Below are 27,139 nucleotides of genomic sequence, written 5' to 3'. Positions count from 1 at the left end.
AACATTACTTATGAATTACAATGGATTTAGTACGGAGGGTTGTTTTTCTACACCAGCTCGATATTGACACTTCCACGAACCAATCATCTTTCTCCTTTTTTCCCGTTCAAATAGTCCGCCCAAATTGTTTTATTTCTATTGGATGCCTGGACAAACCCTTTTACTCACGATTGGTTAGAAATAATTAGCTCGGGATTGTATGTAGGGCATTTAAACATATTAAACGACATTTTTTCCCTTCTTTTTTTCTGGTCCAACCAACTGTCTGCAGAATATTTGGGAATTTGTTCTTAACTGACTTGCCTAGTTAAATACATTGATTCAGGGATGACTAGGGGAATTTATGATAATACTGTTATAGTCGGTATTACTGATACGGTATTACTGTTCCTGCACATCACACAAAACCCCCAAGCACCGAGTTGGTTTTATAAAGCAAAATCAATAATTCAAAGAAAAGATGTATACATGCATTTAGGGGTGATGCATTGGCAGTAAATCATTTTCCAGGTTTATGATTACTGTCAAGAACAAGGTGTAAGTATGTGGTCTCTCTGTTTTATGTCCCCTATGCACAGTATTATCACAAATAGTGGTTTATTTATACAAATCTGTTTCATATTCAGACGTGGTTGGCAAATGGAACAGAAAACGTCTGAAACGTATTTACATAACATAATATTGTAGTAGGATTCATTCGCAATAGAAAATAGGCCCACCAAACATCGAATACAACGGAAAACAAATGTAATGTCATAGCTCAAATCCATCGTGATAAAACCTAAAACAACCATTTGTAATTTTTTATTTACCACAATAACTAACATTTATCCTAAATATTGGTACAATATACATTTTCGGGACCAGCTACGTGACGCACGTACGCGGATCGATTTATCTCCCAAGAGTCTCCTACTCGGAAGTAGACATATCTGTCTATTCCGTACCATTTTCATATACATTTAATTTGGAAGACCCCCTCATTTATCCCAAAAATAAAACACAACACAAAATCGAAGATGGAGTAATTTAAGACTCGATTTACCTCTCTTTTTTTGTTTTTACCTCAGTTTAATGGACCGGATGATTTCCAAGTCAAACTGTGATTCCCACAGCTTTGCAGGGGAGGTAAGCTAATGCTAGCTAGCATATGAAGTAGAGCTTTATAGTCATATCGTTTTCTAAATAGATTAAGTTATTTTGGATAATATGCGTTGTCTATTAATGAAAGGGTTTATTATTAGTTAACGTTTACCATCGGTTGGTGTTTGTTTCTGTTCTCGCTAGTTCGGTTGCTAGCTAGCGAACCATAACTCGGTAACGGTAATATTAGCCGGAATCGTCTCGATATGAGAAAATACCTCATCGCTGTTGTTACTACAGAAAAGAGTATCGCTAGTTGGGAAAATGAATGAGCGTATTTGGTGGGGACCAGTGTCCGTAAAACCAGGTTACAGTAGTATTCATAAGGAAGTGATTGTTTGGTATCACCTTGGTATCATTCATAAACATGTTGTAAAATACAAGTCTTCTTCTATGTGTTTTCTCTGGCACTTACAGGGAGCTGTATACAGTGAGGAGGGAGGCGTATCCAGGGGTCGCAATGAGGAAGTTTGCCGAACCCTTGGAAAGCAGGAGGCTGTCTTTTCTTCTGGAAAAGGCCGCCTCTAGGGAAGCCCAGATGTGGAAGGCGTACGTGCCTAAAAATACGTATATCGGCGTTCAGGTGAATCCCACAACACAAAAACAATGTGCTGTTGTCCATATGAAAGAGAATGCAGCACGTCATGTTAAACTTTGTTTTGAAGTGGTATCTATCTGTCTTAGGTTATTTCCTTGGTACAGATATGTGTATCACCTAAGGTCACTGTTATTTTCAGGCTGTATCACAATGTGCCGTGATTGGTAGTCCTATAGGGCGGCGCACAATTGGCCCAGCGTCGTCCGGGTTAGGTTTTGGCCGGGGTAGGCCGTCATTGTAAATAATCATTTATTCTTAACCGACTTTCCTAGTAAAATAAAGGTTACATTTTAAAAAATGAAGCACCTGCTGTGGCTAAGAGGTTCATGCTTTCACTTCCATCCTACTCATTAGTCCAATGAACAGTCCTGCCCTGATCATTGGCTAGCAACAGAAACCTGCTGAAAGTGTTAGCAAGTTAACAGGATTTTGAAAAGGATGCCTGCCTGACTGTTAATCTGACGCTCTTTCCTGCTGACTCACTGCAGCACACTTCTATCTGATTTGCCTAAAAGTACACATGTACACAGTGTGGTCATCAACATGTTGCTAAGATAAGCTATTACTGCCAGTGTCACCAGAGCCTGATATTGAGCCTTATCCAACTGTAATGTATAAGGCTCTGACCTTCACCATCTTATCTCTACAAATGATCTGTGGAAATTAAAACATAACAGGAGTACACAGTAACAGACACGTCCCAAAACGGATTGCAGTAAAATGTTTTTCTCCTGTCCCAAAACAGAGTGCAGTAACAGATACACCTTGTCCCAAAACAGAGTGCAGTAACAGATGTAACCTGTCCCAAAATCGAGTGCAGTAGAAGGGGTAAACCAGTCAGTCAATTCAAGTCGAGACAATAACTTGGGTCCTAGTACATTGGTTGTTTTGCTCACTGAGTAATTTCACTATGAGTCAAGAGGCACTTTAACAAGGCAACATGATGGTGAGAAGTGTCTTTAGGGCAAGGCTAGAGTTCAGGTCACTGTAAAGCAACGTTTGAATGCATCCCAAATGGTATCCTATTCACTAGTGCACTTGGGCTCTGGTCAAAAGTAGTGCACTAAATAGGTAATAGTGTGTCATTTGGTACTTAGCCTATGTCTGAAGCTAAAAGCTTCCAGTGGGTGCTGGTTAGACCAGTGTCAGGTTACAGGTATGCAGACGAGTTCAGAAAGGTCTTCTCTTTTATTTATTCACTAGTTTGGTTGATCTGTTTGCCTCAAGTCATTCTTTATCTTCAAGGGACAGCTTGACCTTTTAGTTGAAATGTTGACTGTATTTTGTTTATTTATAATTGACATTCAGGCTCTCTTTCAAGAAATAATTGTTTCCTGTACTTTAATCAAGTCTATGATTTGATTTTCGTTGTTTTGGTTGAGACTTTTGTTAGTGATTTTTTTTTAAGTGAGTGGTTTTGATACTTTTTATATTGTAACCTAATTGGAACTTTTGAGTTTATTTTCCCTGAATGTGAAAGGGTCACTCACAGTTTACTGACGCTCATGCTATGTCTCCTCTGTAACTGACCTGTGACGTGTGCTGTCATTTTAACTGACCCCCTCTGTGATTATCCCTAGGATACAGACATCTCCCCTGCCCAGCGTGATGAGGCTGTGTGCTGGCTCATTGACCTGCACAGTGACACCAAGCTCTATCCAGAGACCCTCTCCCTAACCATCAGTATTTTAGACAGGTTTTTAGGTGCTATAAAGGTAAGATGGCAACACAATGTTTAGTCTTATCAGCTATAGATCTACATAGAATGTCAACAGCATCTTTAACCTTACCAGCTGTGTAGGCTAGGGTATATTTCTTCACTGTGACTACTCTTGGACAAGATTTGACGGTTTTATGAGGTTAGCTCGATTTAAAACGTAAAAAAAAAAAAAAGTAAATTCATCTGTAACTTATCAAACCTGATGTTGCAGGAAGTAACACACTCTAGAGTTCACTCAGGAAGTGTCAGTGTGTGATTTATTTAGGCCTGTTGATAAAAGCAGCTCTCTTGTCTCTTCCTGTATCTATCTATCAGATTAATCTTACTTCCTCTAGTATTAGCCTGGCTCCCTTATAAAGAGCTAGGCTAGGGTGGTATAAGGTATACCAGGGTATTTGGAAATTCACTATGGCAATACCGTTGAAACTATTTATTTGAAGTTTTTCAATACATTTGAATGTTTCTAGATACTTTTTAAGTTAATACCTGCAGTCAACTTGTGCAATATGTTAGAAGGTAAAACAGATTGCAAATTTCATAATTTCACCTGTCACAATATTTTACATTATGAAGCTTACCGTAGTTCCCCAGAACAGTTGAGCCAGTCACTTGAGTTGGTGAGTCCAGCTGTGTATTGACAGGGGTCGTGTTTTATATTGTAAATACATGTGTTTTTTTATTATCCTATAGAGTGATCAGGGCGGCAGGGTAGCCTAGTGATTAGAGCGTTGGACTAGTAACCGGAAGGTTGCGAGTTCAAACCCCCGAGCTGACAAGGTACAAATCTGTCGTTCTGCCCCTGAACAGGCAGTTAACCCACTGTTCCCAGGCCGTCATTGAAAATAAGAATGTGTTCTTAACTGACTTGCCTGGTTAAATAAAGGTCAAATAAATAAATAAAAAATAATAATATTAAAATCAGGGGACGTGCAACTATAGTTTCCCTTCACATTTTAAATGTTTATTTCTCTGTTATTTTACCAGGTAAGTTGACTGAGGACACGTTCTCATTTACAGCAACGACCTGGGGAATAGTTACAGGGGAGAGGAGGGGGATGAATGAGCCAATTGTAAACTGGGGATTATTAGGTGACCAAAATGGTTTGAGGGCCAGATTGGGAATTTAGCCGGGACACCGGGGTTAACACCCCTACCCTTACGATAAGTGCCATGGGATCTTTAATGACCTCAGAGAGTCAGGACACCCGTTTAACGTCCCATCCGAAAGATGGCACCCTACACAGGGCAGTGTCCCCAATCACTGCCCTGGGGCATTGGGATATTTTTTAGACCAAAGGAAAGAGTGCCTCCTACTGGCCCTCCAACAGCATCACATAAAATACATTAACATTCAACAGAACATATCTTTGTTTTCATCACACGACAAGAGAACTGCAACGCAATTAGGCTGGCAGCCACACAAGTAAATGAGATTACAATGAAAAAGCAAGGTATTTTTTGCAAAAAGAATGCATGTTCATCATATTTCTAATGTTTATCGCAGGAAATGTAGCTGGCTGCATTCTAATGTTTATCATAGGAAATGTTGCTGGCTGCATTCTAATGTTTATCGTAGGAAATGTAGCTGGCTGCATTCTAATGTTTATCATAGGAAATGTAGCTGGCTGCATTCTAATGTTTATCGTAGGAAATGTAGCTGGCTGCATTCTAATGTTTTGCTTAAACTTAATCTTTACCAAAGAAAAGTAGGCGGGCTACACCGAGAAAAGTAGCTAGACATCAGTCAGAGTGCTGTCTGCTGATAGAATGCCCGTTCCAGAATTCTCATCCGAGTGGAGAAGTGCAACTGAAGCACAGCTGTTATAACAGCCTCCAGTCTTCTGGGAAGGCTTTCCACTAGATGTTGGAACATTGCTGCGGGGACTTGCTTCCATTCAGCCACAAGAGCATTGGTGAAGTCTGATGTTGGGCTATTAGGCCTGGCTTGCAGTCGGCATTCCAGTTCATCCCAAACACAGAATTCTGTGTTTACGCGAACCTAAGTTTTTAACTTGCTAGTTATTTAAGTAGGTGGCTGAATTAATAACGGGGCATCATATAGTGTTAGCTTTCTGCCGTGTTTGAGAAATCAAAGCTATTTAAATGAATTATCTGTACAGCTGCCACTACTATCTTGATTGTTTTTTTTCTGCTCTCTGTTCTTGGTCCGTCTGCTCCCCCCCCATCTTCTCTGAGCTGAGCAGGCAGGCTTGTTGACCTAGTGACTCCAGACTGCACACAGACACAGCATGTACACATGCTGCTTCTGAGTCAGTACTGTTCTTCTTTCGAGAGGCTAGTCAAAGACCATCACCACCACCTCCCTCCACGACACACTCAACCCTCTCCCAACTCGCCCACCGCCCCGACAGATCCACGGACAAGGCTATTGCACTGCACACTGTCTTTAAGACAAGCATGCGTCAACTTAGTTCATTATGCACAATGTCCCTCGTTCACATTCGCTTGTAAATGTCCAAACTCACTAGAAATGACATTCAGTAGCTCTATATATATATCCCTTTATGAGCTGGATTTACCTGTCTTTGCAATTTGTTTATTTTTGTTTGCGCTCATTAGCATATTTTGCTAGTATCCCGCATGAAAAGTAGCTATTACTTGTGCTAATTTTGTTAGCATTCTGGTTAGCATTCTGGTAAATGATGCCACTGGGTTTTTGTGTGGTTTTGGCGCCCCCTTTTGTACTAAGGCAGTAATTCCCAAAATCCTGGAATGAGAGATGAACGGTATAGCCGAAACCACACAGAGAGACGCCGCCAAAGGCGCAAAAATGTGCAATGCCACATTTGATTGTCAGTATAATCCATATTAATTTGTTATGTTCTCTTCGTAAATCAAATCAAACTTTATGTGCCACATGCGCCGAATACAACAAGTGTAGACTTACCCGTGAAATGCTTACTCACAAGCCCTTTAACCAACAGTACAGTTCAAGAAGAAGAAAATATTTACCAAGTAGGCTAAAATAAAAAGTAACACAGTAAGAATCACAATAACGTGGCTATATACAGGGGGCACTGGTACTGAGTCAGTGTAGAGGGGTACAGGCTAGTTGAGGTAATCTGTACATGTAGGTGGGGGCGAAGTGACTATGCAGAGGTAACAAACAAACAGCGAGTAGCAGCAGTGTACAAGAGGGGGTGTCAATGTAAATTGTCCTGTGGCGATTTTTATGAACTGTTCAGCAGTCTAATGGCTTGGGGGTAGAAGCTGTTGAGGAGCCTTTTGGTCCTAGACTCGGTGCTCCGGTACCACTTGTCGTGCGGTAGCAGAGAAAACAGTCTATAACATGGGTGACTGGAGTCTCTGACAATTTTATGGGCTTTCCTCTGACACCGCCTATTATTTTGGTCCTGGATGGCAGGAAGCTTGGCCCCAGTGATGTACTGGGCCGTTCACACTACCCTCTGTAGCGCCTTAGTCAGATGCCGAGCAGTTGCCATACCAGGCGGTGATGCAATCGGTCGGGATGCTCTCGATGGTGCAGCTGTAGAACCTTTTAAGGATCTGAGGACCCTCGACCAATCTTTTCAGTCTCCTGAGGGGGGAAATGTTTCTCGTGCCCTCTTCACGACTATCTTGGTATGTTTGGACCATGATAGTTCGTTGGTGATGTGGACACCATGGAACTTGAAACTCTCGAACACGCTCCACTTCAGCCCCGTCGATGTTAATGGGGGCCTGTTTCAGCCCGCCTTTTCCTGTAGTCCACGATCAGCTCCTTTTTCTTGATCACATTGAGGGAGAGGTTGTTGTCCTGGCACCACACAGTCAGTTCTCTGACCTCCTCCCTATAGACAGTCTCATCGTTGTCGGGGATCAGGCCTACCACTGTTGTGTCGTCAGCAAACTTAATGATGGTGTTGGAGTCTTGCTTGGCCACGCAGTCGTGGGTGAACAGGGAATACAGTAGGGGACTAAGTACACACCCCTGAGGGGCCCCAGTGTTAAGGATCAGAGTGGCAGACGTGTTGTTGCCTACTCTTACCACCTGGGGGCGGCCCGTCAGGAAGTCCAAGATCCAGTTGCAGAGGGAGGTGTTTAGTCCCAGAGTCCTTAGCTTAGTGATGAGCTTCGTGGGCACTATGGTGTTGAACGCTGAGCTGTATTCAATGAACAGCATTCTCACATAGGTGTTCCTTTTGTCCAGGTGAGAAAGGGCAGTGTGGAGTGTGATTGAGATTGCCTCTTCTGTGGGTCTGTTGGGGCGGTATGCGAATTGGAGTGGGTCTAGGGAGGATGCTGTTGATGTGATCCATAACCAGCCTTTCAAAGCACTTCATGGCTACTGACGTGAGTGCCACAGGGCGGTAATCATTTAGGCAGGTTACCTTCGCTTCCTTGGGCACAGGGACTATGGTGGTCTGCTTGAAACATGTAGGTATTACAAACTCGGTCAGTGAGAGCTTGAAAATGTAAGTGAAGATAGTTGACAGTTGGTCAGCGTATGCTCTGAGTACACGTCCTAGTAATCCGTTTGGCCCAGCGGCCTTGTGAATGTTGACCTGTTTAAAGGTTTTGTTCACATCGGCTACCGAGAGTGTTATTAGACAGTCATCCAGAACAGCTGGTGCTCTCAAGCGTGCTTCAGTGTTGCTTGCCTCGAAGCAAACTTAACAGGCATTTAGCTCGTCTGGTAGGCTCGCGTCACTGGGCCGCTCGGGTCTGGGTTTCCCTTTGTAGTCCGTTATAGTTTTCAAGCCCTGCCACATCCGACGAGCGTCAGAACCGGTGTAGTAGGATTCAATCTTAATCCTGTATTGACGCTTTGCTTGTTTGATGGTTCGTCTGAGGGCATAGCAGGATTTCTTATAAGCATCCGGATTAGTCTCCCGCTCCTTGAAAGCGGCAGCTCTAGCCTTTAGCTCGATGCGGATGTTGCCTGTATCAATGGCTTCTGTTTGGGATATGTCCGTGCAGTCACTGTGGGGACGACGTCCTCAATGCACTTATTGATGAAGCCGATGACTGAGGTGGTGTACTCCTCAATGCCATTGGATGAATCCCGGAACATATTCCAGTCTGTGCTAGCTAAACAGTCCTGTAGTGTAGCATCTGCGTCATCTGACCTCTTCCATATTGAGCGAGTCCCTGGTACTTCCTGCTTTAGTTTTTTGCTTGTGTAAGTAAGAATCAGGAGGATAGAATTGTGGTCATATTTGCCAAATGGAGGGTGGGGAGAGCTTTGGATGTATCTCTGTGTGTGGAGTAAAGGTGGTCTAGGATTTTCCCCCTCTGGTTGCACATGTGACATGCTGGTAAGAATTTTGTAAAACTGATTTAAGTTTGCCTGCATTAATGTCCCTGGCCACTAGGAGCGCCGCTTCTGGGTGAGCATTTTCCTTTTTGCTTATGGCCTTATAGAGTTGGTTGAGTGCGGTCTTAGTGACAGCTTTTTTCTGTGGTGGTAAATAGACGGCTACGAATAATACAGCTGAGAACTCTCTTGGTAGATAATGTGGTCTACAGCTTATCATAAGGTACTCTACCTCAGGCGAGCAATACCTCGAGACTTATTTAATATTAGACGTCGCGCACCAGCTGTTATTGACAAGGTCGTTTTACCAGAGGTAGGTCTCTGTTCTGCCGGTGCATGGAAAATGCCGCCAGCTCTATATTGTCCGTTTCTTCGTTCAGCCACGTCTCGGTGAAGCATATGTTAGTTCTTAATGTCCCGTTGGTAGGATAATGTTAATAGTATGTCATCAATTTTATTTTCTAACGATTGCACGTTAGCAAGTGGAATAGAAGGCATTGGGAGTTTACTCGCTCGCCTACAGATTCTCAGAAGGATCTGCTTTTCCGGTGTCTTTTCTTCACGCAAAAGGCGTGGATCTGGGCCTGTTCCAGTGAAAGCAGGATATCCTTCTCGTCGGACTCGTTAAATGAAAACGTTTCTTCCAGTCCGTGGTGAGTAATCGCGTTTCTGATGTCCAGAAGTTATTTTCGGTCATAAGAGACGGTAGCAGCAACATAATGTACACACAAAGTTAAAAAAATAAGTTACACAAAATGCAAATAAAATAACAAAATTGCACAATTGGTTGGGAAGAGTGTAAAACATCAGCCATGTTTTTTGGTGCCATCTTTTCGTAGGCATTGTGAATTATTGTTGCATGTTCCTTTTTACTCTTATGTCCCACCGGAGCCACCATACCTGCCTGCACTAGTTATGTTAGGGTTGTAGATGCACCTGAGCAGTTAATAAAGAATTTAGCTCGTCTCGTTCTTTCTGCATAACAGTATTCTCTCTTGAAATTAGAGTCCTTTTCCAGCCTGCCTAGGCTATATGTGATTGAAATCAACACTGGTAGGCTGCAATTGTTTTAAAATATATAGCCTATTTAACTGAAACCTTGTCTTACAGCCCAATAGATTTTAAACTAGTTCGTTAGCTAGTCTACATCGGGAAGATCATAACAATTTCTCAAATTCCTTTTCTACAAACGACCCACACCATTTATTTGCACATTTTCGCAGCGTTGCTCTGAATAGACGTGAGAAAAATAGACTTTCTTTCTAATTTGATTTGCATTACGCTGTTGACGTTCGCGGCCCATTTTTTTGTTCCGTATATTTTCCCTTACTTGGGCCAGCCCCCTAGTAATTCAAGTTCCGGCCAATGGGGTTCAGCCCCTCGCCATTTGAGTGAGTCAAAGACTAGTAGGCAATTTTCAAGGACCACTTTTGGCTAAAAGGTATACAGAGTAGTAGTCCTGGAGAATGTCTTTAACCTGGGCTGCCTTCCTTACAGAGTAGTAGCCCTGGAGAATGTCTTTAACCTGGGCTGCCTTCCTTACAGAGTAGTAGTCCTGGAGAATGTGTTTAACCTGGGCTGCCTTCCTCACAGAATAGTAGTCCTGGAGAATGTCTTTAACCTGGGCTGCCTTCCTTACAGAGTAGTAGTCCTGGAGAATGTCTTTAACCTGGGCTGCCTTCCTTACAGAGTAGTAGTCCTGGAGAATGTCTTTAACCTGGGCTGCCTTCCTTACAGAGTAGTAGTCCTGGAGAATGTCTTTAACCTGGGCTGCCTTCCTTGCAGAGTAGGTAGAACCCGGGGTGCTGAGTTTAGACACTGGGTACTAGTGACATCACGTAGTCCTCCTGACCCTGTCTCTCTCTCTCTCTCCTCAGGCCCGTCCAAAGTACCTCCGCTGCATCGCCATCGCCTGTTACTTCCTGGCTGCCAAAACCAGCGAGGAAGACGAGGTGATTACATCCTAGCCTCACACCATCAGTCCTTCCTTAGTCACTATTCACATTATTTGTTTCTTTCTATTCAACTTTGTTATCCAAACATTTGGCAATATGATTTGCAGCTGTATTAAAAACAAACTATTTTATGAACGTCCCAACGAAAGGTTATTTTCCAAATGCTGAAATGTTGCTCACTGTGAAGGTTAGCTCCAATAGTTGTAATGCTAGATGAAGTCCTAGAGAACTACACACCAAGTTGTCAGAAAGTGGGTTGAACCCAACTAACCAGAAGTCCTCTTTGTCTCTCTCTCTCTCTCCGTCTCGCGCTCTGTCTGTGTGTGCGCAGCGTGTGCCGTTATTGCGTGACTTGGCCAGCAGCAGCAGGTGTGGCTGCTCCCCATCAGAGATACTGAGAATGGAGAGGATCATTCTGGATAAACTCAACTGGGACCTGCACGCTGCCACACCGCTGGAGTTTCTACACATTGTGCGTGTATTGTATTCTGTCACCACATTCATACTTCTGTCCTAGCCAGAACCACCGCTAGAACCACTAACTAGCCTGCAGTGGAGGATCTGGCTCAGTCCTGCCCAGGACTGGATCCACCAGAATACTGCCCTGTTTTTAAAAAAAAAAAAAAAAAATTGTTGTAAAAGGTAATAGGCTTGGGCGGTATACCGTATAGCGGGAGTATTTTGAAATACAGAAGGCATGATTTTTTATTTACCGGGCCCCTCTAAAGTTTGGAGGTGTGTGCTACACCACTGCTTGTAACTATAAGTGAACTATTTTAAGATATGGCAAATGAATGACATCCAGCCTGGTTCTCCAGCTATACATTTGGTTTGTGGCTAGCTTGCAGGAACAAGCTTCCTAGTTACAGCAACTTTTCCATAGCTCAGGCTGATTTACCCACCTGCTTCAAGATGTCAGCTATCATCCAAGAAAGGGAAAGTAACTGAACTGAATGACTACCAACCAGAAGCACACTCTCTTCTGTCATCATGAAGTGCTTCGAGAGGCTAGTCAAAGACCGTCACCACCACCTCCCTCCACGACACACTCCACCCTCTCCCAACTCGCCCACCGCCCCGACAGATCCACGGACAAGGCTATTACACTGCACACTGTCTTTGATCACCTGGACAAAAGGAATGCGTATGTGAGGATTCCGTTTGACTACAGCTCAGTCTTTTGACATTCTAGTCATTTAGCAGACGTTCTTATCCAGAGAGACTTACAGTTAGTGCATTCATCTTAAGATAGCTGGGTGAGACCACCACATCACAGGCATAGGAAGTACATTTTTCCTCAAAGTAGCTATTAGTAGAGTTAGAACTAGAAGGGGGGGGGGTTAAGTGCTGGTTTTATTTATTTATTAATTGTGTATATATATATTACACACAGTACCAGTCAAAAGTTTGGACACACCTACTCATTCAAGGTTTTTTTTTATTTTTTTTTTACTATTTTCTACATTGTAGAATAATAGTGAAGACATTTAAACTATGAAATAACACACATGGACTCATGTAGTAACCAAAAAAGTGTTAAACAAATATAAATATATTTTAGATTAGCCACCCTTTGCCTTGATGACAGCTTTGTGGAATCATGTAGTAACCAAAAAAGAGTGTTAAACATCAAAATATATGTTATATCTGAGATTCTTCACAATAGCCACTCTTGTGTCTTTGGCTATGCTGGATTAAGTGATATTGACATGCTCTTCTCTAAAATCCTTTCTCTGTAATTAATATTACCTGATTGAGCTAATCATGTAAATGTAATTAACTAGAAAGTCAGGGCACCACAAAATAATATTTAGAGCAGTTATCTTCCGAATAAACTCTTAAAGAGCTAGTAATATTTTACCTCAATAGCAGTCAATATTAATCGTCACTTTATTTCAGTCTCATCTGAAAGTTGTAAATTCTTGGTTATCTTCAGGAACCCTGGCTAACAAGTTGAATCAGCAATACAAAATTGGGTTTATTTATTTATTTACTAAATGCCTAACTAATCACACAGAATTACATATACATAGAATGAGTCATACCTTGATTACAAATTACGTCATAAAGGAAAACGTCCCTAGCGGGCAGAACAGATATGACAGCTGGTTACACAAAGAACAGGGGTTGGGTTTGAGTGAAAGAGCGGGAAGACTGAAGAACAAAGGGAGAAGCAATGTCTCTATCGGGCCATAGGCAACTACTCTATCGTAAATACAGAATCTTATGCATTCTAAATTACCACCCATTTGGAAAAGGAAAATGCAATAAATATTTACTCAGAACTGCGCTTCAATAGGTTGGTGGTAGATGGAAGGCCGTGTTGCCCAACTGAGTCCTTTGAAGAGTGTCTCTGGTGGTGAACGGGAAACGTTGTAGTGTCGTTGTTGTGTGGTAGACGGGATACTCTGTCCGTCCTTTCCTTGCCCACGTTTACAGCTGCTGTTGCTAACTCAACGGCTAGGATGTCTCATTTCTTTAGTGAGTAAGATTTCAAAGTTTATACCATTCACAACCAAAGCTCACGCTGAGGTGGCTTAGTTCTGTAGTTGACATGTTAGTCCTTTTCAACATATGGACCGTTGTCCTATCATTCTTGGAACAGGAGGTTACATTTTTGTCAAGGGCTTATATAGTGGCGGGAGAAGGGTGTGTTTCATAGTTTATAGCCCATGTCTCTTCACAGGGGCGGGCCACTGATTTGAGCAGAGCCCTAACCTTATGAAAACCCTAATCTCTCATTTGGAAGCTACATTTACATTTAATCTTTTCACCAATAATTTTATATTTAAACATTTGAATTGCACAACAATCCCATGTGAATCTGATAACTAATGTGTAGACTTTCTCAGATACAGTTTAGGTCGTCCTGTCATCAGTCATAATGTCTCAGACGACAACCGAACTGAAATCATATTCATTAAGTACCAACGCATATTTTCAACTGGTTCTCTTACCGAAATATGGTTCCTTTCCCTCCACTTATTTGATGTTCCCAGACTCTCTGTTTAACAACGGCTATTCAAGAGTCCTTCTGTAGAGTCAACAGAGAGGGAAGGGAGAAAGGTATTTATGGGGGGGGGGGGGTGGTGTCATAAACCTTACCCACAGGCTAACGTCACGACACCACCCTTTGCCTTGATGACAGCTTTTGCACACTCTTGGCATTCTCTCAACCAGCTTCACCTGGAATGCTTTTCCAACGCTCTTGAAGGAGTTGGAATATGCTTAGCACTTGTTGGCTGCTTTTCCTTCACTCTGCGGTCCAACTCATCCCAAACCATCTCAATTGGGTTGAGGTTGAGCGATTGTGGAGGCCAGGTCATCTGATGCAGCACTTCATCACTCGTTCTTGGTCAAATTGCCCTTACACAGCCTGGAGAGTCCCACTAAGCGCAAACCATAGGGGATGGCGTATCACTGCAGAATGCTTTGGTAGCCATGCTGGTTAAGTGTGCCTTGAATTCTAAATAAATCATTGACAGTGTCACCAGCAAAGCACCCCTACACCATCACACCTCCTCCTCCATGCTTCACGGTGGGAACCACACATGTGGAGATCATCCGTTCACCTACTCTGTGTCTCACAAAGACACAATGGTTGGAACCAAAAATCTCAAATTTGGACTCATATGACCAAAGGACAGATTTCCACCTGCTCGTGTTTCTTGGCCCAAGCAAGTCTCTTCTTCTTATTGGTGTCCTTTAGTAGTGGTTTCTTTGCAGCAATTCAGTCTCTCCTCTGAACAGATGTCTATATTACTTGAACTCTTCACGACGGTGAAGAAGCCACATTTTATGGTGCTATTTCTCTATAGTTTTTTATTTACCATTTTCATTATTTTATTTCACTTAGTTCTGCATAGTGGAGCTCGAAGCCTAAGCAATCACACCTGCAACCCTGTAAATGTGACTTTCATTTTCAATGAAGGAACAGTGGGTTAAACTGCCTGTTCAGGGGCAGAACGACAGATTTGTACCTTGTCAGCTCGGGGGTTTGAACTTGCAACCTTCCGGTTACTAGTCCAACGCTCTAACCACTAGGCTAACCAGCCGCCCCATGTGACTAAACACTCTGAATCTGACAATCAATCCCCTCCTGGATCAAGATTCTAGAACCCCTTGTGTTCACTGCCGGTAACACCGTATACCCTGGTGTGGTACAGGGACGGTATGAAGGTTTGAAAATCTGGATTCCGCCCTCAACCCTAGTAGGTGATCACTTTAAAACATAAAATAGGTGACGTGAGTCCTGTTCTTCCACCAACACATTCATACTCCTGTCCTAGCCAGAGCCTCCATTAGAGGCTTGAAGTTAAGAGTGGAGGATCTGGCTCAGACTGTATCCACCAGAATACTGCCCTGTTTATGAGCTATAGGTTACCACTTTATAACACAACATAGAACATGTATCACAGCACAGTTTTGTGTTATTCAGCTAAATTCCATCCGACTGTAACTATTACTCTTTGTCTATAATCTTGCTGTTGTCCCTCAGTTAACTCGAGGGCATACATTTTAGTGTGTTTATTATGTATATGCGATACCTGTGGGGTTCAGAGGTGAATCCATAACCTTGGTGTTGCTAGCACCACTCTCTTACACACTGCTGTTCCCCTTCAGTTCCATGCCATGGTGCTGTCCTGCAAGTCCCGGTTCGTGGTGGGTCTGGTGGGGTGTAACCCGGCGCAGCACCTGTCCGTGTTGACCCAGCAGCTGCACTACTGCCTGGCCGACAGCGCCCTGCTACAACCCCTCTCCCGGGGATCCATGCTGGCGCTGGCCCTTATCACCCTGGAGCTGGAGAATATCTGCCCTGACGGGCTGGCTCTCACTGTCCTCTTGCTCAGGAAAGCACAGGTACTAAACTCTCACTATCCTCCTGCTCAGAACAACACATTTAGGCCTGTTGGCATGTTTGGATAGGGGCCGGTTAGACAGTAAGAGCTTCTGCCTAAAGCGCACACATTTATCAATGTTGACGTGGATTCTAGTCTGACCTACTGCCTATTTGACACTCAACCTCTCATGTCTCTTCCTCTCTCACCATCTGTTCAATCACACTCAACCTCTCATGTCTCTCTCACCATCTGTTCAATCACACTCAACCTCCCATGTCTCATCCTCTCTCACCATCTGTTCAATCCCACTCAACCTCTCATGTCTCTCTCACCATCTGTTCAATCCCACTCAACCTCTCATGTCTCATCCTCTCTCACCATCTGTTCAATCACACTCAACCTCTCATGTCTCTTCCTCTCTCACCATCTGTTCAATCACACTCAACCTCTCATGTCTCTTCCTCTCTCACCATCTGTTCAATCACACTCAACCTCTCAACCATCTGTTCAATCACACTCAACCTCTCATGTCTCATCCTCTCTCACAATCTGTTCAATCCCACTCAACCTCTCATGTCTCTTCCTCTCTCACCATCTGTTCAATCCCACTCAACCTCTCATGTCTCATCCTCTCTCACCATCTGTTCAATCACACTCAACCTCCCATGTCTCATCCTCTCTCACCATCTGTTCAATCACACTCAACCTCCCATGTCTCATCCTCTCTCACCATCTGTTCAATCCCACTCAACCTCCCATGTCTCTTTCTCTCTCACCATCTGTTCAATGAAATCATAACAAATACAGGAAGAAAACAAATGGATGTTTACATAATATGGATGTTGTAGTCCCTCCCACATATCGGATCCGTTTTTTTGTTTAAGTCACTGGTATCAGGATGCCCCTGGGAACCGTTGCTGTCCATTGGTTTCATAATATAGTCTACCTGCGTTTTTACGCACAATAACATCATTATAATCAAGATTCTCATGTTACTCCCCCTCCTAGATCGATAGTTCTCAACTCATCCGCTGTCAAGCGCTGGTTTCACGTCGCCTGTCCACACAGGAGGTTTCCCTGCCTCCCAACACTGTCTACATCTACCAGCCCCTGCACCACATCCACAGTCTGGCCCCAGACCCCTGCGACGAGGAAGCAGAGTCCAGCACCAGGCTCCACTCCCCAGTCACAGACCCAGACCCCAGGAATCGAAGCCTCTCCAGGTTCTCCACCACCAACACCCTGCTCCAGGTCCACGGTCCTCCCATGCCTCGCCACCAACCCCACCAAGTCCACCTGCGCTGCAAGCTCTCATCCAAGCGCAAGGTGAGAGCTTGGCTACTCCATCAACCGGAGTAAAGTATTTTTACCACCTACCTACTTATCCTACTATTGCTATTTTACCTGCCTTGATTCTAAATGCGTGTTGTTCTTATGGTATGACGAGAATGGCTGCCGGGGGGGGATTGGGTGGGGGGGTGGCTGCCGTTTTTACGGGCTCCTGACCAATGGGGTTATTTTTTTGTGTAATATTTTTTAGAAGACCTAAGATTAAGAATTGTTGCCTTGCATAAAGCTGAAAAGGGTTACAAAAGTATCTCTAAAAGCCTTGATGTTCATCAGTCCACGGTAAGACCAATTGCTTGTAAATGGAGAAAGTTCAGCACTGTTGCTACTCTCCCTAGGAGTGGCCTTCCTGCAAAGGTTAAGAAGTGTTGCTATCGGTTTTACCTCATTTCTACCAGCACGTCACCTCTGCAACGAGAGGGATAAAACTCTAGAGACATCTTTACTCCACTCAGAGACGCAGACTAAGATCTCCCCTGCCCTCCATTTGGCAAAACTATAATTATATTCTCCTGATTCCCGCTTACAAGCAAAAACTCAAACAGGAAGTACCAGTGACGCGCTCAATACGCAAGTGGTTGGATGAAGCGGATGCTAAGCTACAGGACCGTTTTTGCTAGCACAGACTGGAATATGTTCCGGGATTCATCCGATGGCATTAAGGAGTTAACCACATCTGTCACCGGCTTCATTAATAAGTGCATTGACGACTTTTTCCCCACAGTGACCGTACGCACATATCCCAACCAGAAGCCATGGATTATAGGCAACATCCACACTGAGCTAAAGGCTAGAGCTGCTACTTTCAAGGAGCAGGACAATTTTCTGGACGTTTTTAATAATCCCTCTACGCCCTCTGACGAACCATCAAGCATGCAAAGGGTCAATATAGGACTAAGATGGAATCCTACTACACCATCTCTGAGGCTCGCCGGATATGGCAAGGCTTGAAAACGATCACAGATTACAAAGGGAAACCCAGCCGAGAGCTACCTAGTGACATGGGCCTACCAGACCAGCGAAATGCCTTCTATGCTTACTTCGAGGCAAGCAACACTGAACCATGCGTGAGAGTGCCAGCTGTTCCGGAGGACTGTATGATCACGCTCTGTCCGTAGCCAATGTGAGCAAGACCTTTAAACAGGTTAACGTTCACAAGGCCAGACGTAATACCAGGACGCGTACTCCGAACATGCGCTTAACCTCTCTGACCCAGTCTGTCATGCCTACATTTTTCAAGCAAACCACCATAGTCCCTGTGCCTAAGAATGCCAAGGCAACCTGTCTAAGAATGCCAAGAATAAGGCCAGTTGCCAAGGTAACCTGTCTGACCACCGCCATAAAATGCTTTGAAAGGCCTGTCATGGCTCACATAAACCATCAACCCAGAAACCCTGAACTTACTCCAATTCGCATACCGCCCCAACAGATCCACAGATGACGCGTTCTCTATTGCACTCGACACTTTCCTTTCCCACCTGTTAAAAGGAACGGCCTACGCGAGAATGCTGTTCATTGACTACAGTTCAGTGTTCAACACCGAGCGAGGATCTCCTTCCAGATGGACATCAGATCCTGCAACATACTTTGCTTTCCTAGAGACATCTAAACGGATTATATACAACCAGCGGGTTTTTCAGATTTTTCGAGGGGACAGGAAGCGGGCTCTCTTTAACTTTCAGAGATCTCCGGGATTATCGCCATGGCTGTGTACATCCCGCCCCAAGCCGACACCAAAAAGGCTCTCAAAGATATTCATTGGACTCTGAACAAACTGGAGACTGCATTCCCGGAGGCAGTGTTCATTGTTGCGGGGGACTTAAATTACTTTTGTTAAAGAACCGTGCTCCCAAATTATTACCAACACATTGACTGTCTAACTCGCGGAAATGCGACTCTTGATCACTACTACACGCCTTTTCGACACGGGTATAAGGCCCTCTCCCGTCCCCCTTTTAGAAAATCCTACCATGATTCCATCTTGTTTCTCTACAAACAAAAACTAAAGGAAAGTTCCAGTGGTCAGGCCTGTATAGTTTTGGTCTGACCTAATCAGAATTCATGTTCCAAGACCGCATTGAGCACGTGGACTGGAATATGTTTCGGGTCGCCTCTGGAGATGTCAATGAATACGCCGACTCAGTCACCGGATTCATAAAAAAATGCATAGAATGACATGTTATCAACTTTTATTAGTCAACTACACATGGTTAGCAGATGTTATTGGTCACATGGTTAGCAGATGTTATTGCGGGTGTGGCAAAATGCCAATGGTATCTTTCAAAACATATCCTAATCAAAAACTGTGGATTGATAGCTGCCTTGGAGGACAACTGAAAGAGAGAGATGCTGCTGATAAACATGGCAAGGTGACCTGGAAAATAGTCTGGTTAAACAGTACAAATATGAACCAACAGAACCATGCCTTGAACAAAATAGATCCTAAGATTAAGAATTGTTGACTTGCATAAAGCTGGAAAGGGCTACAAAAGTGTCTCTAAAATCCTTGATGTTCATCAGTCTACGGTAAGACAAATTGCCTATGATTGGAGAAAGTTCAGCACTGTTGCTACTCTCCCTAGGAGTGGCCGTCCTGCAAGGATAACTGCAAGAGCACAGAGCAGAATGCTCAATGAGGTCAAGAAGAATCCTAGAGTGTCAGCTAAAGACTTACAGGAATCTCTGGAACATGTTAACATCTCTGCTGACGAGTCTACTATACGTAAAACACTAAACAAGAACGGTGGTCATGGGAGGACTCCACGGAAGAAGCCACTGCAGTCCAAAAAAAACTTAACTGCATGTCTCAAGTTTACAAAAGTGCACCTGCGTGTTCCACAGTGCTACTGGCAAAATATGCTGTGGACAGATGAAACTAAAGATGAGTTGTTTGGAAGGAAGGAACACACAACACTATGTGTGGAGAAAAGAAGACCCAGCACACCAACATCATTCCAACTGTAAACTATGGTGGAGGGAGCATCATGGTCTGGGGCTGCTTTGCTGCCTCAGGGACTGGACAGCTTGCTGTCATCGACAGAAAAAGGAATTCACAAGTTTATCAAGACATTTAGCAGGAGAATGTAAGGCTGTCTGTCCGCCAATTGAAGCTCAACAGAAGTGGGTGATGCAACAAGACAACGACCCAAAACACAGAAGTAAATCAACAACAGAATGGCTTGAACAGACGAAAATACGTCTTCTGGAGTGGCCCAGTCAGAGTCCTGACCTCAACCCGATTGAGATGCTGTGGCATGACCTCGAGGTTCACACCAGACATCCCAAGAATATTGATGAACTGAAACAGTTTTGTAAAGAGGAATGGTCCAAAATTCCTCCTGACAGTTGTGCAGGTCTGATCCACAACTACAGAAAACGTTTGGCTGAGGTTATTGCTGCCAAAGGAGGGTCGACCAGTTATTAAATCCAAGGGTTCACATACTTTTTCCCAACCTGCACTGTGAATGTTTATACGGTATGTTCAATAAAGACATGAGAACGTATAATTGTTTGTGTGCTATTAGTTTAAGCAGACTGCGTTTCTCTATTGTTGTGACCTAGATGAAGATCAGAACAAATTATGTAGAAATTCAGGTATTTCCAAGGGGTTCAAATACCTTTTTTCTTCTTGCCACTGCAAGTCATTAAAACCTGTTAACCTTTGCAAGGCTGCTGGCCCTGAGGGCATCCCTAATCATCCCTAGCTGGCTGTTGTGTTCTGACATTTTCAACCTCTCTCTAGCTCAGGCTGCTGGCCCTGATGGCATCCCTAATCGTCCCTAGCTGGCTGTTGTGTTCTGACATGTTCAACCTCTCTCTAGCTCAGGCTGCTGGCCCTGATGGCATCCCTAATCGTCCCTAGCTGGCTGTTGTGTTCTGACATTTTCAACCTCTCTCTAGCTCAGGCTGATGGCCCTGATGGCATCCCTAATCGTCCCCAGCTGGCTGCTATACCCACCTGCTTCAAGATGTCAATTATCATCCTTGTGCCCAAGAAAGGGAAAGGAACTGAATGACTACCAACCAGAAGCGCTCTCTTCTGTCATCGTGAAGTTCTTCGAGAGGCTAGTCAAAGACCATATCACCTCCCCCGACACACTCCACCCTCTCCAATTCGCCTCCCACCCTGACACACATGATTGTGTCGTCCATAAGGAATGTGAGGATGCTGATCATTGACTACAGCTTGCCCTTCAATACCATAGTGCCTTGTTCGCTCATTACAAAGCTCACAGCCCTTGGTCTGAAGTCCTCCCTATGCAACTGGGTCCTGGACTTCCTGACGGGCCGCCCCCTAGGTGCCGAAGGTAGACAACATTACCTCCTCGACACTGATTCTCAACACGGGGGCCTCACAATGGTGCATCTTCCTGTATACCCAAGACTGAGTGGCCTCACACAGCTCCGCCTCCGTCATGAAGTTGGCCGACGACACGACAGTAGTAGGCCTGATTTTACCAACAACGACGAGACGGTCTACAGAGAGGAGGTAGACACTGATGGCGTGGTGCGTGGTAAACAACCTCTCTCTCTCAACGTCAGCGAAAGAAAGGAGCTGATTGCGGACTTCAGGAGGAACCAGGCTGGACACGCCCCCATCCTCATCAACAGGGCCGCCGTGGGTGGAGACCTTCAATAACCTTAAATACCTCTCGGTGTTTTACATCTCAGAGAAGCTGGACAGTTATGTATATTGTTCTATTTTACTTATTCCTGCATGGTGGAGCTTGAAGCCTAAGATTTTCACTGTACCCTGCAATCACACCTGCAACCCTGTACATGTGACTATTAAACACTCTCGTTAATCGTTAAGTTTGCTGACGGCACGACTGCGGTAGGCCTAATCACCGACGACGATGAGACAACCTATAGAGAGGAGGTGTGAGATCTGGCAGTGTGGTGCCATGACAACAACCTCTTCCTCAATGTGGGCAAGACCAAGGAGGTTATTGTGAACTACAGGAAACACGCTCCCATCCACATCGACTGGGCTATAGTGGAGAGGGTCGAGAGCTTCAAGTTCCTCTGTGTTCACATCACTAAGGATCTCTCATGGTCTACACACAGTTGTGAAGAGGGCACCACAACGCCTCTTCCCCCACAGGAGGCTGAAAAGATTTGGCATGGGTCCTCAGATCCTAAAAGTTCCACAACTGCACCATTGAGAGCATCTTGACTGGCTGCATCACCGCTTGGTACGGCAACTGCTCAGCATCCAACTGAAATGTGCTACAGAGGATAAGGCCCAGGACATCACTGGGGACCAACTTCCTGCCATTCATGACCGCTATACCAGGCGGTGTCAAGAGGAAAGCCCTAAAAATCCCAAGTCAGACTGTTCCCTCTGCTAACGCACGGCAAGCGGTACAGGAGCTCCAAGTGTAGGTCCAAAAGCCTCCTTAACAGCTTCTACCCCCAAGACACAAGACTGCTGAACAGTTAATCTAATGGCCGCCCAGGCTATTTACATTGACTCCCTTTATTATTTATTTATTTATCTTGTTTGTTTTGAAATGTCTCTAATGACACTGACTAGACTCATAGATCTATATATATAGATATCTATATATATCTCACACACGCATATTGACATCACACACACTTTCACTCATCACATACGTTGCTGCTACTCTGTTTATTATATATCCTTTTACCCCTACCTAACTACCTGGTACCCCTGCCTATTGACTGTACTGGTACTCCTTTTACCCCTACCTAACTACCTGGTACCCCTGCCTATTGACTGTAATGGTACTCTTTGTATATAACCATGTTACTATGTGGTACTTCCTGTATATATCCATGTTACTACCTGGTACTTCCTGTATATATCCATGTTACTACCTGGTACTTCCTGTATATAGCCATGTTACTACCTGGTACTCCCTGTATATATCCATGTTACTACCTGGTACTTCCTGTATATAGCCATGTTACTACCTGGTACTTCCTGTATATAACCATGTTACTACCTGGTAATTCCTGTATATAACCATGTTACTACCTGGTACCTCTGCACATTAGCTCGGTACTGGTATTTCCTGTATATATCCATGTTACTACCTGGTACTTCCTGTATATAGCCATGTTACTACCTGGTACTCCCTGTATATAGCCATGTTACTACCTGGTATTTCCTGTATATAACCATGTTACTACCTGGTACCTCTGCACATTAGCTCGGTACTGGTACTTCCTGTATATAACCATGTTACTACCTGGTACCTCTGCACATTAACTCGGTACTGGTACTTCCTGTATATAGCCATGTTACTACCTGGTACTTCCTGTATATATCCATGTTACTACCTGGTACGTCCTGTATATAACCATGTTACTACCTGGTACCTCTGCACATTAACTCGGTACTGGTACTTCCTGTATATAACCATGTTACTACCTGGTACTTCCTGTATATATCCATGTTACTACCTGGTACTTCCTGTATATAACCATGTTACTACCTGGTACCTCTGCACATTAACTCGGTACTGGTACTTCCTGTATATAGCCATGTTACTACCTGGTACTTCCTGTATATAGCCATGTTACTACCTGGTACTTCCTGTATATAACCATGTTACTACCTGGTACCTCTGCACATTAGCTCGGTACTGGAATTTCCTGTATATAGCCATGTTACTACCTGGTACTCCCTGTATATTGCCATGTTACTACCTGGTATTTCCTGTATATAGCCATGTTACTACCTGGTACTCCCTGTATATAACCATGTTACTACCTGGTACCTCTGCACATTAGCTCGGTACTGGAATTTCCTGTATATAGCCATGTTACTACCTGGTACTTCCTGTATATAGCCATGTTACTACCTGGTACTCCCTGTATATTGCCATGTTACTACCTGGTACTTCCTGTATATAGCCATGTTACTACCTGGTACTCCCTGTATATAGCCATGTTACTACCTGGTACTCCCTGTATATAGCCATGTTACTACCTGGTACTCCCTGTATATAGCCATGTTACTACCTGGTACTTCCTGTATATAACCATGTTACTACCTGGTACTTCCTGTATATAACCATGTTACTACCTGGTACCTCTGCACATTGACTCGGTACTGGTACTTCCTGTATATAACCATGTTACTACCTGGTACTTCCTGTATATAACCATGTTACTACCTGGTACTTCCTGTATATAACCATGTTACTACCTGGTACCTCTGCACATTGACTCGGTACTGGTACTTCCTGTATATAACCATGTTACTACCTGGTACTTCCTGTATATAACCATGTTACTACCTGGTACTTCCTGTATATAACCATGTTACTACCTGGTACCTCTGCACATTGACTCGGTACTGGTACTTCCTGTATATAACCATGTTACTACCTGGTACTTCCTGTATATAACCATGTTACTACCTGGTACTTCCTGTATATAACCATGTTACTACCTGGTACCTCTGCACATTGACTCGGTACTGGTACTTCCTGTATATAACCATGTTACTACCTGGTACTTCCTGTATATAACCATGTTACTACCTGGTACCTCTGCACATTGACTCGGTACTGGTACTTCCTGTATATAACCATATAACCATCTGTTACTACCTGGTACCTCTGCACATTGACTGGTACCTCTGCACATTGACTCGGTACTGGTACTTCCTGTATATAACCATGTTACTACCTGGTACTTCCTGTATATAACCATGTTACTACCTGGTACCTCTGCACATTGACTCGGTACTGGTACTTCCTGTATATAACCATGTTACTACCTGGTACTTCCTGTATATAACCATGTTACTACCTGGTACCTCTGCACATTGACTCGGTACTGGTACTTCCTGTATATAACCATGTTACTACCTGGTACTTCCTGTATATAACCATGTTACTACCTGGTACTTCCTGTATATAACCATGTTACTACCTGGTACCTCTGCACATTGACTCGGTACTGGTACTCCTGTATATAACCATGTTACTACCTGGTACTTCCTGTATATAACCATGTTACTACCTGGTACCTCTGCACATTGACTCGGTACTGGTACTTCCTGTATATAACCATGTTACTACCTGGTACTTCCTGTATATAACCATGTTACTACCTGGTACTTCCTGTATATAACCATGTTACTACCTGGTACCTCTGCACATTGACTCGGTACTGGTACTCCCTGTATATAACCATGTTACTACCTGGTACTTCCTGTATATAACCATGTTACTACCTGGTACCTCTGCACATTGACTCGGTACTGGTACTTCCTGTATATAACCATGTTACTACCTGGTACTTCCTGTATATAACCATGTTACTACCTGGTACCTCTGCACATTGACTCGGTACTGGTACTTCCTGTATATAACCATGTTACTACCTGGTACTTCCTGTATATAACCATGTTACTACCTGGTACCTCTGCACATTGACTCGGTACTGGTACTTCCTGTATATAACCATGTTACTACCTGGTACCTCTGCACATTGACTCGGTACTGGTACTTCCTGTATATAACCATGTTACTACCTGGTACCTCTGCACATTGACTCGGTACTGGTACTTCCTGTATATATCCATGTTACTACCTGGTACCTCTGCACATTGACTCGGTACTGGTACTTCCTGTATATATCCATGTTACTACCTGGTACCTCTGCACATTGACTCGGTACTGGTACTTCCTGTATATATCCATGTTACTACCTGGTACCTCTGCACATTGACTCGGTACTGGTACTCCACGTTATTGTTTTTTATTGTCGTCCTTTTATTTTTTTTGTGTGCAAATATTTGTCTTTAACTCTCAGTTGTTGGGAAGGGGCTCTCGTAAGCATTTCACTGTAAAGTCTACCTACAACCTGTTGTATTTCAGTCATGTGACTAATATAATTTGATTGAGCTATTGATATTTGATGCAAACTGAACTCCTGCCTTCTGGCTGCCAGAGGCCAATAAAACCCACGTGAAAGTGTGTCCAGTAACGTCTTGATTTGTATTGTGTTCTTTTTCTAAGTAGCGTTTGAGAATGCCAATAAAAAAGCGCTATACAAATTTAAATGTTATTATTGTTATAATCATTATTTTTCAGGTGGAGGAGATGGAGGTCGACGAATTCTACGACGGGATCAAGAGGCTCTACAGCGACGAGAGCGGGGGCCCTCCGGAGGGGCCTCTAGGAGGGTGCAGTGGCCTGCTAGTCAGGCAGGAGGGCAACAATTCCCCCTTGCCCCCTCTCCAACCCGTCAGTGTCACATCGAGAGGAGAAAGAAACCAAGGCCTTCTCGTCATCTGATCTGCAAGGAAGAGGCATCCCAGTGTACCAGCAGGCATTAACCCACCGTACCAGGCACGAAAGGGGGGGAAAAAGCTGCTATTTCATAACTATTTGTAGAATATAAAATCATTTAAAAAAACAAAAAATATTGATATAAATCTAATCTTTCTCCCAGTGATTCTGTGTGTAAGAGATTTTCCTTGTTACTTTAAGGTCATGCCATTTTATTTCTGTCGTTGAACCTCTTCTGTAAGTTACATATATTTGTTTTCTTTCCTCAGCATGTTGCTTTAATCGTTCACATAACGTGTCACTTCAAAGTTTGATTTGAATGTAAATGTGTTTATAGTAGATGACTGTGTTAACCTGCCAAAGTAGGAAACAAGTGATTTTGTGTGAAGTACTGAATGATTTGTTTATAATATTTAGGGGAAAAAAATTAATCTAAATATCCCCTGTCCACAACCTTCATGTATTTGTCCCATCACAGTGTAGTAGCGAAAGCAAAGAAGAAAACAGGATCCTGTTACTAATGAAAGAGCATTCATTTTACTCAGTGGAGCAATACAGGTGTTTTGGTTTTTACCCAGTTTGTGTATTGTTTTAAGATGAACAGCTTTCGTTACAAGAGGGACGAAGATGATTCCACCATAATAGCTTGTCTTCACTGTTCAGAAATGACATGTTTTGTATTTATTGCAACAACAAAAAAAAGCAGTTGTCTTTTTTCTTGGGTGCGCTGGTCAACTGCCTATGCTCTGCTGGTACACCTTGTGTCACCAATAAAGAAAAAACGTTTTAACAATCTCATGCAATTTGTTACTCGATATAAACGTTTTCTTCAGCTTTTTACAGAACATTTACAATGTACATTAACGTAATAAAAACACGATGGAAGGGTGACTACCTTAATTGAGATAGGGTCTTGCCATTTGGGACGAATTCAGGGTCGTTTTCCCAGTCCCTATAGTGATTCTTTCGTCAACGTGTATAA

At 43.6% G+C, this 27,139-nt stretch overlaps 1 protein-coding gene across 3 annotated transcripts; it reads left to right on the top strand.

Moving 5' to 3' along the window:
* Positions 1 to 877: 877 nt before the first annotated feature.
* LOC115106045 (cyclin-I) lies at positions 878 to 26,950 on the top strand. 3 transcript variants are annotated; one of them, XM_029628644.2, is made up of 8 exons: positions 878 to 1,128; positions 1,561 to 1,726; positions 3,322 to 3,456; positions 10,617 to 10,691; positions 11,026 to 11,166; positions 15,318 to 15,554; positions 16,544 to 16,890; positions 25,960 to 26,136. In XM_029628644.2, exons 2-8 carry the CDS (start codon positions 1,604 to 1,606, stop codon positions 26,045 to 26,047), a joined length of 1,146 nt encoding a protein of 381 aa, XP_029484504.2. In that variant the 5' UTR covers positions 878 to 1,128; positions 1,561 to 1,603; the 3' UTR covers positions 26,048 to 26,136. The 3 variants fall into 3 exon arrangements, with proteins under 3 accessions (XP_029484504.2, XP_029484503.2, XP_064863707.1); XM_029628643.2 differs by having other exon boundaries at positions 880 to 1,128; positions 16,544 to 16,861; positions 25,960 to 26,950; XM_065007635.1 differs by lacking the exon at positions 11,026 to 11,166 and having other exon boundaries at positions 880 to 1,128; positions 16,544 to 16,861; positions 25,960 to 26,950.
* Positions 26,951 to 27,139: the final 189 nt, after the last annotated feature.

The sequence above is a fragment of the Oncorhynchus nerka genome, linkage group LG22, assembly GCF_034236695.1.
Source record: "Oncorhynchus nerka isolate Pitt River linkage group LG22, Oner_Uvic_2.0, whole genome shotgun sequence".
NCBI lineage: Eukaryota > Metazoa > Chordata > Actinopteri > Salmoniformes > Salmonidae > Oncorhynchus > Oncorhynchus nerka.
This window is presented reverse-complemented; position numbering and strand designations above follow the sequence as displayed.